Genomic DNA, 12,813 nt, shown 5'->3' on the forward strand with positions numbered 1-12,813 from the left:
AATGAGCAAGGGGTAGACCCCCCCTAAAATCACCTATTTGCACTTCTGTCTCAAAACCTGGTTGTCCTACTACTGTTCTAGAATATAGAGTGCATACAGATTGTTTTGTAGATTATAAAAAATCAAACAGTTCATGATTAAATAGAGAATTGCACTCCAGAGAGCCGTTCAAAGTGAACTCGAAAATGAAAAGTGGAAAAACAAGAATTTCGATTTTCTCGTAAACCTTGTTAGATATCCGAAAGTTTGGTATGAAAATATAGGTTTTCGAATACGCTGAATCTATTGCAGGCAATTTCGTGAGCCTATCTCCCTTCGTTTAGATTTTCACCTATGAAATGGCATTTTTTCAAAAATTGCAAATTTCAATCTGCGATATCTCCTGTTATATTCGTCTGATCCAATTGGGATTTCCGGTTCTATAATCAGCATCGCCTAGGCTTCCACCCTAGCATAAAAACTCGATTTCGAAAATTTCGATTTTTTGGGTCAAAAATGAGCAAGGGGTAGACCCCCCCTAAAATGACCTATTTGCACTTCTTTCTCAAAACCTGGTTGTCCTATTACTGTCCTAGGATATTGAGTGCATACAGGTTGTTTTGTAGATTATAAAAAACCAAACAGTTCATGATTCAATAGAGAATTGCACTCCAGAGAGCCGATGAAAGTGAACTCGAAAATGAAAAGTGGAAAAACAAGAATTTCGATTTTCTCGTAAACAGTGTTAGATATCCGCAATTTTGGTATGGAAATATAGGTTTTCGAATACGCTTAATTCATTACAGGCAATTTCGTGAGCCTATCTCCCTTCGTTTAGATTTTCATCTCTGAAATGGCATTTTTTCAAAAATTGCAAATTTCAATCTGCGATATCTCCTGTTATATTCGTCTGATCCAATTGGGATTTCCGGTTCTATAATCAGCATTGCGAAGGCTTCAACTCTAGCACAAAAACTCGATTTCGAAAATCTCGATTTTTTGGGTCAAAAATGAGCAAGGGGTAGACCCCCCTAAAATGACCTATTTGCTCTTCTGTCTCAAAACCTTGTTGCCCCCGTACTGTTCTAGGATATTGAGTGCATACAGGTTGTCTCGTAGATTAAAAAAAAACAAACAGTTCATGATTAAATAGAGAATTGCACTCCAGAGAGCCGTTCAAAGTGAACTCGAAAATGAAAAGTGGAAAAACAAGAAATTCGATTTTTTCGTAAACAGTGTTAGATATCCAAAAGTTTGGTATGGAAATATAGGTTTTCGAATACGCTTAATTCATTACAGGCAATTTCGTGAGCCTATCTCCCTTCGTTTAGATTTTCATCTCTGAAATGGCATTTTTTCAAAAATTGCAAATTTCAATCTGCGATATCTCCTGTTATATTCGTCTGATCCAATTGGGATTTCCGGTTCTATAATCAGCATTGCCTAGGCTTCAACCCTAGCATAAAAAATCGATTTCGAAAATTTCGATTTTTTGGGTCAAAAATGAGCAAGGGGTAGACCCCCCCTAAAATGACCTATTTGCACTTCTGTCTCAAAACCTGGTTGTCCTATTACTGTCCTAGGATATTGTGTGCATACAGGTTGTTTTGTAGATTATAAAAAACCAAACAGTTCATGATTAAATAGAGAATTGCACTCCAGAGAGCCGTTCAAAGTGAACTCGAAAATGAAAAGTGGAAAAACAAGAATTTCGATTTTCTTGTAAACAACGTTAGATATCCGCAAGTTTGGTATGAAAATATGGGTTTTCGAATACGCTTAATTCATTACAGGCAATTTCGTGAGCCTATCTCCCTTCGTTTAGATTTTCATCTCTGAAATGGCATTTTTTCAAAAATTGCAAATTTCAATCTGCGATATCTCCTGTTATATTCGTCTGATCCAATTGGGATTTCCGGTTCTATAATCAGCATTGCGAAGGCTTCAACTCTAGCACAAAAACTCGATTTCGAAAATCTCGATTTTTTGGGTCAAAAATGAGCAAGGGGTAGACCCCCCTAAAATGACCTATTTGCTCTTCTGTCTCAAAACCTGGTTGCCCCCGTACTGTTCTAGGATATTGAGTGCATACAGGTTGTCTCGTAGATTAAAAAAAAACAAACAGTTCATGATTAAATAGAGAATTGCACTCCAGAGAGCCGTTCAAAGTGAACTCGAAAATGAAAAGTGGAAAAACAAGAAATTCGATTTTTTCGTAAACAGTGTTAGATATCCAAAAGTTTGGTATGGAAATATAGGTTGTCGAATACGCTTAATTCATTACAGGCAATTTCGTGAGCCTATCTCCCTTCGTTTAGATTTTCATCTCTGAAATGGCATTTTTTCAAAAATTGCAAATTTCAATCTGCGATATCTCCTGTTATATTCGTCTGATCCAATTGGGATTTCCGGTTCTATAATCAGCATTGCCTAGGCTTCAACCCTAGCATAAAAAATCGATTTCGAAAATCTCGATTTTTTGGGTCAAAAATGAGCAAGGGGTAGACCCCCCCTAAAATGACCTATTTGCACTTCTGTCTCAAAACCTGGTTGTCCTATTACTGTCCTAGGATATTGTGTGCATACAGGTTGTTTTGTAGATTATAAAAAACCAAACAGTTCATGATTAAATAGAGAATTGCACTCCAGAGAGCCGTTCAAAGTGAACTCGAAAATGAAAAGTGGAAAAACAAGAATTTCGATTTTCTTGTAAACAACGTTAGATATCCGCAAGTTTGGTATGAAAATATGGGTTTTCGAATACGCTTAATTCATTACAGGCAATTTCGTGAGCCTATCTCCCTTCGTTTAGATTTTCATCTCTGAAATGGCATTTTTTCAAAAATTGCAAATTTCAATCTGCGATATCTCCTGTTATATTCGTCTGATCCAATTGGGATTTCCGGTTCTATAATCAGCATTGCGAAGGCTTCAACTCTAGCACAAAAACTCGATTTCGAAAATCTCGATTTTTTGGGTCAAAAATGAGCAAGGGGTAGACCCCCCTAAAATGACCTATTTGCTCTTCTGTCTCAAAACCTGGTTGCCCCCGTACTGTTCTAGGATATTGAGTGCATACAGGTTGTCTCGTAGATTAAAAAAAAACAAACAGTTCATGATTAAATAGAGAATTGCACTCCAGAGAGCCGTTCAAAGTGAACTCGAAAATGAAAAGTGGAAAAACAAGAAATTCGATTTTTTCGTAAACAGTGTTAGATATCCAAAAGTTTGGTATGGAAATATAGGTTTTCGAATACGCTTAATTCATTACAGGCAATTTCGTGAGCCTATCTCCCTTCGTTTAGATTTTCATCTCTGAAATGGCATTTTTTCAAAAATTGCAAATTTCAATCTGCGATATCTCCTGTTATATTCGTCTGATCCAATTGAGATTTCCGGTTCTATAATCAGCATTGCCTAGGCTTCAACCCTAGCATAAAAAATCGATTTCGAAAATTTCGATTTTTTGGGTCAAAAATGAGCAAGGGGTAGACCCCCCCTAAAATGACCTATTTGCACTTCTGTCTCAAAACCTGGTTGTCCTATTACTGTCCTAGGATATTGTGTGCATACAGGTTGTTTTGTAGATTATAAAAAACCAAACAGTTCATAATTAAACAGAGAATTGCACTCCAGAGAGCCGTTCAAAGTGAACTCGAAAATGAAAAGTGGAAAAACAAGAATTTCGATTTTCTTGTAAACAACGTTAGATATCCGCAAGTTTGGTATGAAAATATAGGTTTTCGAATACTCTGAATCCATTACAGGCAATTTCGTGAGCCTATCTCCCTCCGTTTAGATTTTCATCTCTGAAATGGCATTTTTTCAAAAATTGCAAATTTCAATTGAGCATTCGTCAAGACCGAACTGTTGCGTCAAAATGGATGAAATTCTCAGATTAATTACTAGAAAAGTTGCTCTTCCAGAATATGTATCACATTTAGATCTACGATGATTTTCCAAGAAGAAAAACTACTCGCAACTTGACCTTCGAAAAATTCCCAAAAAGTTGGGTTCACTTAAAACGTCCTCAAGACCGAACAGTTGCGTCGAAGTGGATGAAATTCTCAGATTTATTACTAGAAGAGTTGCTCTTTCAGAATATGTATCACATTTAGATCTACGATGATTATCCTGGAAGAAAAACTATTCGCAAGCTGACCTTCGAAAAATTCCCAAAAAGTTGGGTTCAGTTAAAACTTCCTCAAGACCGAACGGTTGAACAGAGTTTGATGAAATTTTTTTGACGAGTATGCTTACTAAATTTTGAGGAAAACTGGGTTTCAATATTCGGAAACGAATATCTGCTTAATCATCCCCTTTCCAATATAATTAGAATTATTCTCTTCAAAGAGAAATGTACATACTTCATCATAAATAACAACTGTGGAGAGCACTACAGTTACCAACAACTCGAAAGCTAAAACAACAGAAACAAATTTCGTATGGATCCTGAAGGATATGTAAACATTCCACCCTTATACACCACTCAGCAACCCAGGATTTCGTTCATTTCTCATTGATCCAAAGACGAAATCAAAGATGCGAGGGATTTTTCCATTCCTCTTAACAATTCACATATTCACTTCAGCAAATTTCCATGTAAAAATCGATGTTGAGAAAAAAATCCCTTCGGACGTTAGTGAATTTTACGATTGGTTTTTCCTAAGCGTCAGAACTCTTGAAGTCATCAATGTGATGGGTCAAAATAGCAGCAAAATCCACCAGAACCATCACATGGATTCCATGCTGGTTTCTCTTGGAGTCAATCGAAGAAATATGAAAGTTTCGCATATGATTCTTCAGGAAATTTTTCAAATGAACCCAGAAACTTCCAAGGAAACTTTAGTACCTGAAAGTAACGTAGGAAAATCATGGAAAATTGTGGAAAGTTATGAAAAATTGAGAATCTATGCAGATTTCAATAGAGGATTCGTTTTGATTGCACCTTCAGTGATATTAGCGTTGACTTATTTCCAAATTAGGTACAAATACAAGATGTTCTACCACAGGGATATCTCCCTAGTTTTTATATCAGACACATCTTGTCTAAACGAAAGACTGGAAAGCCAAATAATTCATCTAATGAAGATGGCATGGAATAAACATGGTCTCCTCAATATGGTAGTCCAAACTGTTTGCAATTTTACACCCAAATTTTACATATACCGACCAATGGTCCTCAAAAACGGTACTTATGGAAAACTTGATTCGTACTACCTTGGAGATGTCCTAAAGAACCCAACAGTGACACTGAACTCCTTGAAGAATTTAAACAATGTTTCCCTGAAAGTAAATCTTTTTTACAGGTACCCCACAGCTATGAAGGTCAGCGAATCTGTACCATCTCACGTTAGTACTTGTTACGATGTTCTCCAACAGTCAAATTATGTTGGAGGTGTTGAAGGGTGTACCCTAGGCCATCTGGCTAAAACCCTCAACTTCAAACCCATTATCGAAGACATAGATGGCCAAGGAATCAATAGATTTGGACACATCTTCCCTAATGGAAGCCTGACTGGAAGCTTGGCTGACGTCAATCAGAGAAGAACAGATATAGCTATGAACGGCGTGTTTTTGGACTATAAATATACATTATTCAATGTGGAATTCAGCAAGGTGACTCAAAGTGATCAAATTTGCCCTGTGGTACCCAAATCCACCAGAGTACCAGCATGGGCGTGCATACTCAGGGTTTTTTCGTTATGGACTTGGATCTCCATAGAGATTTTAGCATCCTTGATGTGTCTCTACATCGATATTTCTTCCTCCAAGACATCCAGAGGTCTTTATTACATGTTATTCAAGAATTCATCGATTAACACCAACAAAAACTGGAGGTATCGGTTAGTTGTAGCCTTATACCTCTTCGTTTTCCACGTTATTCTAGCAGGAATCTTCAATGGGCATCTTTTCAGGAACTTTTCCACGATCTCTTACTATCCAGACATCAACAGTTTGCAGGATCTCGCAGATTCTGATCTGTCGATTGAAACTACCTTGAACATATTCCATGATGACGAGAGAGAGTCTGATTTGATCAGGAAACTGGCAGGGAAGGTGATGAAAAACTACCATGGAACAAGTCCGGCGATCGAAAGGGCTGCCTTTCATAGAAACATCGTAGCTTTGGAGAGAAAAGAGGAGGCTATGCTCAAGATCTACACGAAGTATTTGGACCAGAATGGTTTCCCCCTTCTACACGTACTGGACGATTGTATCATGACTCAATTCATCTCTAAGATACTCCCTGAAGGTTCTCCATACTTGCCTGTTTTCAACTTGTGGTTCTCCAGGTTTGATGAGAGCGGTCTCAGTGGGAAATGGGCTTCTTCTTTGATGCTGCCACCCAGGAATAGAAGTGTTGTGGAGGGTGGGAACCCTAGACTTGGTCTGGATAAAGTGGTACTTGTTTTTCTGGTGCTTCTCGTTGGGGTTTTGTTGTCAACAGTTGTTTTTGTTGGAGAAGTATTATTTCACAAGATACAGTCGATTTCTAATTAAAATATTCGATGTGACTTTCAACAACTTCTTTATCTTTCGTGGAGGTACCAAAACAAACGTTTTTTAGTCAAAATGAGCGATTTGGTTCTATACAACCACACTTCCACACCATCAAAACATACAAATTATGTCAGTTATAACAAAACAAGTAAAATTTCGTATAGATTTATTAACGAATCCAATGTACAACTTCATGGCTTATTCTTACATATACAACTTAACTAGTATGCTTAATCATCTCTCAAAATAACCCTCAATCTCGCTAAAATTCCTCCCGAGCGTCTCTGGCAAGAAGAAGTAGATGAACATCACGCTGACCAAGTTCAAAATGGACACAACGCAAAATATAGAATGTATATCGATAGAGTCTAAGATGGCAGGGAAGATTTTCACGAAGAAAAACATCATGACGTAAGCCAACGACACTAAAACACCACCGATCAACCCTCTGACCTTCACTGGTAGCAGTTCCCCGATCAAAGTCCACGGTATCACCAGGAAACCAAGAGATCCAAAGGCGACGTAGCCCAGAACGAACAAAAAGGCGATGTTGTAGGTCTTATCGCTTGTGGTCAAGTTCATGGCTTCTATCTGTTCGTTCGATAATACTGTGAAGTAGATGTAGACCCCGGCCACAAAGCTGCAAAAGGCCATGCCCACCCCAGACGTCATCAGGATGGACCTCCTGCCGAAATTCTTGGAAACGAGGAAGGAAACGCCGGAAGCTAGGAACCTGATGACCCCTAGAAGGACCAAAGAGGCCATCTCCGTCATCCCTTGGTTTTGGCTCTGGCCGTCTAGCTTCCTGAAGATGTCAGTGGCGTAGAAAATGATGACGTAGCCTCCGGTTATCTGCTGAGCGAAGAAGATCAGGAAGAGGATCACCGTTGGCTTGTAGACTGTCTTGTGGGTGATCAACCTGACTTCTTCCTTCAGTTTTTGCAGCCTGGTCTCGTTACCATCCGATCTATTCATGGCCTTCCTCTTCACCAGTAACAGGTGGTGGTATTGGCTGTCGAAAACCTGAAAATCTTAGTGATATTAAGTATCCCCTTGAGTGTAAGACCAAAATTACCTCGTGGTTTTTGAAGAGAGCCCTTAAGGCTTTCTGAGCGCCACCATAATCATTCTTGAAGATGAGGCACCAATAAGGACTTTCAGGCAGGAACATCATGCCAACTCCTGATAAAATTGAACCAGCACACAACAACATCGCAGTGATTCTCCATCGGAGTATAGTACCAAATAAGTAGGTTAAAAGGACACCAAGGGACACAAATACACTGTTAAGGGACAACAGGGCTTGCCTTAGAGATGGATGCGAAATTTCTGATATGTAAACTATAGCTGCTGTTGTCAGGCCTGCAAAAATTGATTGTGAATACAATACGAAAGATACGAATTCCCCAAAAAGTCTTTTACCTCCAGTGAATCCAGAAATGACCCTAGCAATGTAGATGTGCCACAAATCTGTAGCATATATCTGGAAAATCCAAGCTACAACGAAGGGAGCTGATATCAGGATGCTAATCTTTTTTCTACCATACACATCCATCAATGGTCCAACTATTAGGGCCCCCATTGGTAACGCAATCGCTACTATACTAGCTGAAAAAAAGGGATGAAGTATTTACAAAACAAAATTTGACCTCACCTATCCATGAAGCGTCCGATCTTGTTATATGTATGGGACTGTCTTTTTCTGCCAATTGGGGCACCAAAATGGAACTGAAGGACATGTTGGCCCCCACTTGTATCACGATAGAGAAGGATATACAAGCTGCAATTATCTGAAAGTATCTTCGTTGGATGAAGATGGAATTTCTGGATTTTATGCAATGATACCTGTCGAAATGAATCTTTCCATGATAGTGCTACTACTCTGTCCTGACTCTGAGTAAAAACTGGTTCTTTTTCATCTGATAGACGATCCTCTGGATCATCATTCATCTGTGGAAAAAAATTTAAGGCTTTTTGAAAAATGGCTCTGCCCCAAATGAAATAATGGATATAAGTGGTTTTGTTGTACTTAAAAACGAAACTTCATTGGTCATTGCGGTGAGAGAGTCTTAGTTAACTATAAGAATTCAAAACACGAAAATAGTGTTAGAAGTAGAAGAGTTTGGTTTGAAAATATGGGTTTTCGAATACAAATGAATCTATATTGCATAAGTAAACTTATAAAACAAAAGTACGTACAAATCTTTCATAAACACTGCCATACATTTTAAATTCATCACAGAGAACCTTCATGTACTTATGTGTTATTATTTATCACAGCTTGTGAATAATTGCAGTTGATGATAAGAAATTATGATGCAGAAATAAATTTTGAGGGCAGTCCAAATTGTTGTGTTATTGAAATTGAACATATGATAAGGTTTCTTCAAGATCTTCATTGTATAATCATGACTAGGAAGTAATGGTCCATTAATTAACATGCTGTCTTTATAGTGAAACAAATTCCACTTAAAAGATCGACACATTTCTTAACACTACGTAAATTTAGAGAGATGGAAGGGTAACCTTTGCAACAAGAATTTTGATATCAATAACCCCAACTAACCTTTTTGTGTCTTCTATATGAAAAATACAAACATAGGTACAATCACTTATTTTCGAAAGACACTGAATTTTTAAATTATTTAAATCTTCAACAAACTGACGCCACTGCTTAGCTTTCAACTATCTACCTGCAGAAATACCTTTCACTTTGATGCATAACGAATGAGCTTTTGTGCATAGGGTGCTTTTAACAATGAAAGATTTCTATCAGTTCTGAATATACTTCAACGAGCAGTGTGGAATGCATTATTTAAATGTATCTCGTTAAAATTTTGAGAAAGGCCCCTAAATCAAATGTTAATATTCTGGGAAGAATTTTATTCATTCATGATATCTGATGGATTCATCTGGAGATCTCTTCGTGGAGTCACACCTCTAGAAGTACGTAAATCTGTGTCCCCCCTTATATCCAAATGTCCTTCAGTGTTATTTCTAGCGCTTGTTTGAACTGTCTACGATACGATTATATTATCACATTTTCCTATCGTGATTGAAAATGAACTAAACTCACCATTTTCAGCTGATTTTCAATTCCTTTATGCTATCTGTATATGACACAAATGAGGTTTATTTTTTCTGATAGGACTTTTCTGGGGATTTGAGAATGCTGGATGAAATAACTGACAATGGCTGCTAATATTAAAAATTATCACTGTCTGCGGTATTGTTTAGCATAAAAACTAATCGACTTGCTAGGTGATAGATGCTTTTGATAAACCTAGATAATTTCTATTGAAACAACGTGACGTTAGCGGAAGATGGAATCGCAAAAGCTTGAGGTAAACGCAAATTTTCTAAAGAAATTTTAATAGCCAGAATTCGGTTCATTTTCCACTTGTCGTTCCATTGAATAATGAGGACACATTATCTCTCTTCATTACAGATGGTTATTGCCCCACTATTATTATATTTTCTGCGAAATTTATGAAAGTACATGAAAAATTATAAGTTGAGGTATTGAAAAAAAATATCCCACAAGGTAGGCCCCGGAGGGATTCGAACCCTCGATCTCCTGTTTACTAGACAGGCGCTTTAACCAACTAAGCCACGGCGCCTTGTTGTAGGTGAAGGAATTTTAACAAATATATAACAAAAAATTATATTGTAGATAATAAAAAGTTGGTAACAACGAAATAATTATCAGTGTTATTTAATTGAAATCTATACCAACAAAAAGTGATTAAATTCAAATCATTATAAATGGTTATATGTAACATTTGTGTTATGATTGAGAGTAGTTCTAACGTATAGTTCGGAATAGTTCAAAGGTACCAACATTGAGGTTATGTGAACACCGGTTGCACTTTGACATTTATGTCACGATTTAAATTTTAAAGTTCTGATTGGATAAAAACGTACGCAAATTAAGTCATATTTAGTGCAAATTTATCAACTTCGATTATGAGCTGGTAGTAGGGAACATTATTATCATTCACATCACGACCTGTTGGTTCCTTATCGCAAATCCAACACTTTAAACCCAAGTCAAACAAACTGTACTATGTGGTAGCTAGTCTTAAAGCAATTTAACAAATTATGGGTCAGCACAACTCTAGGACTGATTTTGAATGGGTTTATACCGAAGAACCCCATGCCAGCAGGAGGAAAATAATTTTAGGTATGTTCCTAGTTATCTGAAAAGATGTGTGAAATTTCCCTGAATTTTGTATATTAGACAGCTGTATTTTGTGCTCTGATGAGTAGGTGAGCAGCTGAGATTGATACGAAAGTAAGAATCGAGAATTTGATCATTAACAGTTACCTGATGTCAGTCATTTTATGTTATCTATTTTCTTACAGTGTTACTATCTTTCGACATTGTTGTATTATCAGCTGAATTAATTACACTGATTATTTCTAATTATTACTTGCATATGGGTTATAAATTTAGATTCCACAGACAATAATTTAATGGAAGATAATGTTGAGAAGATTGTTAATCCGTTACTTAACGTTCATTGTATTTTTTCAGAGAAATACCCCCAAATAAAGAAGTTGTTCGGATATGACCCAAACTTCAAATGGGTGGTAACAGGAATGGTTTTGACACAATTCATGATGCTATTTGTCATGAAAGATAGATCTTGGCCGATAATACTCCTAGTCGCTTATTGTTTCGGAGGTGTTATAAATCATTCACTTATGTTAGGTAACTTTAATGTTCTCTTCTAATACGAATGACTACTGAATATCGTATGATGTTTTCAGCGATACACGAAATCTCACACAATCTAGCCTTTGGACATGCAAGACCTATGCATAATAGATTATTCGGATTTTTTGCCAATTTACCTATAGGTATTCCAGTTTCCATCAGTTTCAAGAAGTACCATTTGGAACATCACAGGGTAAATATCTTTGGTTTTTGTACTAATCATTGATTACAAATTTCGTTTTTAGTACCAAGGAGATGATAAGAAGGATACCGATATACCAACATATGTAGAAGCCAAGCTTTTTTGTAATACGTTTGGAAAGTTTTGTTGGGTATGTCTACAGCCATTTTTTTACGCCTTCAGGCCTCTAGTCACCTATCCTAAGCCTCCTACGACTATGGAGTATGTGAATCTCGTTATTCAGTTGATATTCGACGCTGGTGTCGTTTATTTCTTCGGTAAGTCACCTAACCTCAAATATATGTTTTGGAATAATTTCAGGGCTTTAATACTTTAAAATTTAGGTGGTCGAGTCTTAGGTTATCTGATAATTGGCTCGGTGTTAACCATGGGTCTCCATCCCGTTGCGGGGCACTTCATCTCGGAGCATTATATGTTCAAGAAAGGCTATGAAACTTACAGTTATTATGGACCGTTGAATTGGATAACTTTTAACGTGGGTTATCATAATGAGCATCATGATTTTCCCGCTGTTCCTGGGTCTAGACTTCCTGAGGTAATTTGATTGATTTCTGTTATTGATCTCACTGCATTTTGTCGATTTTTTACCAACTTTCAGGTGAAGAGGATAGCACCGGAATTCTATGATAATCTGCCACAACACCATTCGTGGTCCGCTGTTTTGTATGACTTCATAACGGACCCAGAAGTTGGGCCTTACGCAAGGATCAAAAGGAAATCGAGAGGGTTGTCGACATAAGACAAATTAAACATTGATTCATCGTGCTATAACTTGTTCACTAGTTTTCAGTATTTCTCACTTTGCAAGAACTAGGGAAGAACTCCAAAGAATCTCTTTATATATATTTCTTATATTGTATAATATGGATATTTTATTTTTCTAATCTCAATTCTTTACTCAGGGTTAACATACTCAATAGCGATTATTGTGACTTCATTTAGGTGGATCTGAATTAACATTTGTTTCTAGTGAGCTTCGCTTGGAAAAATTTCAGTTGATAATTGTATTTATCAAGATATTATATTTTGAATGGATCTGATTTTTAGGAACTGTGTTCGTAAGTATATTTATGGCTGGCTCGTGATATACTATTAGTTTTGTGATTTCTGCTAAAAATACAGTTATGAAGAAATGATTTTGATTTATTATTTGCAATCGGATGAAGAAAAATTTTTTTTATAGATATTTTATATTCGAGTTTTGGATATTGAGGTGTCGTATATGTATTCTGGATTATTCGAGGTCCCTGATTCCAAATCCGAGCTCAGTTTCTACGGAAAAAGTTTATTTTGGCTGTTTTTGCTAAATAATTGTTCAGCCCCTGACTACCTGCAACTGAACATACAAGGTTAGTATGGGATAGGAGTATGATGTGTTGCCTGGGTGAGTGTTTTCAAGGCGCTCTAT

The 12,813-nt window shown here is 36.9% G+C and overlaps 2 protein-coding genes and 1 non-coding gene across 5 annotated transcripts; 1 reads left to right on the plus strand and 2 right to left on the minus strand.

The window, feature by feature from the left end:
- Window positions 1–6,632: 6,632 nt before the first annotated feature.
- Window positions 6,633–9,896, minus strand: LOC123320026 (solute carrier family 2, facilitated glucose transporter member 8-like). Of its 3 annotated transcripts, none has more exons than XM_044907166.1 (6): window positions 9,560–9,896; window positions 8,329–8,433; window positions 8,138–8,273; window positions 7,906–8,091; window positions 7,559–7,845; window positions 6,633–7,506 (listed from the first exon to the last, which is right to left on the minus strand). In XM_044907166.1, exons 1-6 carry the CDS (start codon window positions 9,560–9,562, stop codon window positions 6,718–6,720), a joined length of 1,506 nt encoding a protein of 501 aa, XP_044763101.1. In that variant the 5' UTR covers window positions 9,563–9,896; the 3' UTR covers window positions 6,633–6,717. The 3 variants fall into 3 exon arrangements, with proteins under 3 accessions (XP_044763101.1, XP_044763100.1, XP_044763102.1); XM_044907165.1 differs by lacking the exon at window positions 9,560–9,896 and adding an exon at window positions 8,683–8,799; XM_044907167.1 differs by lacking the exon at window positions 9,560–9,896 and adding an exon at window positions 8,666–8,777.
- A 133-nt stretch (window positions 9,897–10,029) lies between these two features.
- Window positions 10,030–10,103, minus strand: Trnat-agu. Its single transcript has one exon. It is a non-coding gene; the product is annotated as a tRNA-Thr (tRNA).
- Window positions 10,104–10,335: 232 nt separating this feature from the next.
- Window positions 10,336–12,541, plus strand: LOC123319990 (sphingolipid delta(4)-desaturase DES1). Its single transcript, XM_044907097.1, has 6 exons — window positions 10,336–10,666; window positions 11,021–11,197; window positions 11,257–11,396; window positions 11,449–11,662; window positions 11,729–11,940; window positions 12,004–12,541. The coding sequence occupies exons 1-6, from the start codon at window positions 10,585–10,587 to the stop codon at window positions 12,142–12,144; spliced, it is 966 nt and encodes a 321-aa protein (XP_044763032.1). The 5' UTR covers window positions 10,336–10,584; the 3' UTR covers window positions 12,145–12,541.
- The last annotated feature ends 272 nt before the right edge of the window (window positions 12,542–12,813 follow it).

The sequence above is a fragment of the Coccinella septempunctata genome, chromosome 9 (genome assembly GCF_907165205.1).
Source record: "Coccinella septempunctata chromosome 9, icCocSept1.1, whole genome shotgun sequence".
Classification (NCBI taxonomy): Eukaryota; Metazoa; Arthropoda; class Insecta; order Coleoptera; family Coccinellidae; genus Coccinella; species Coccinella septempunctata.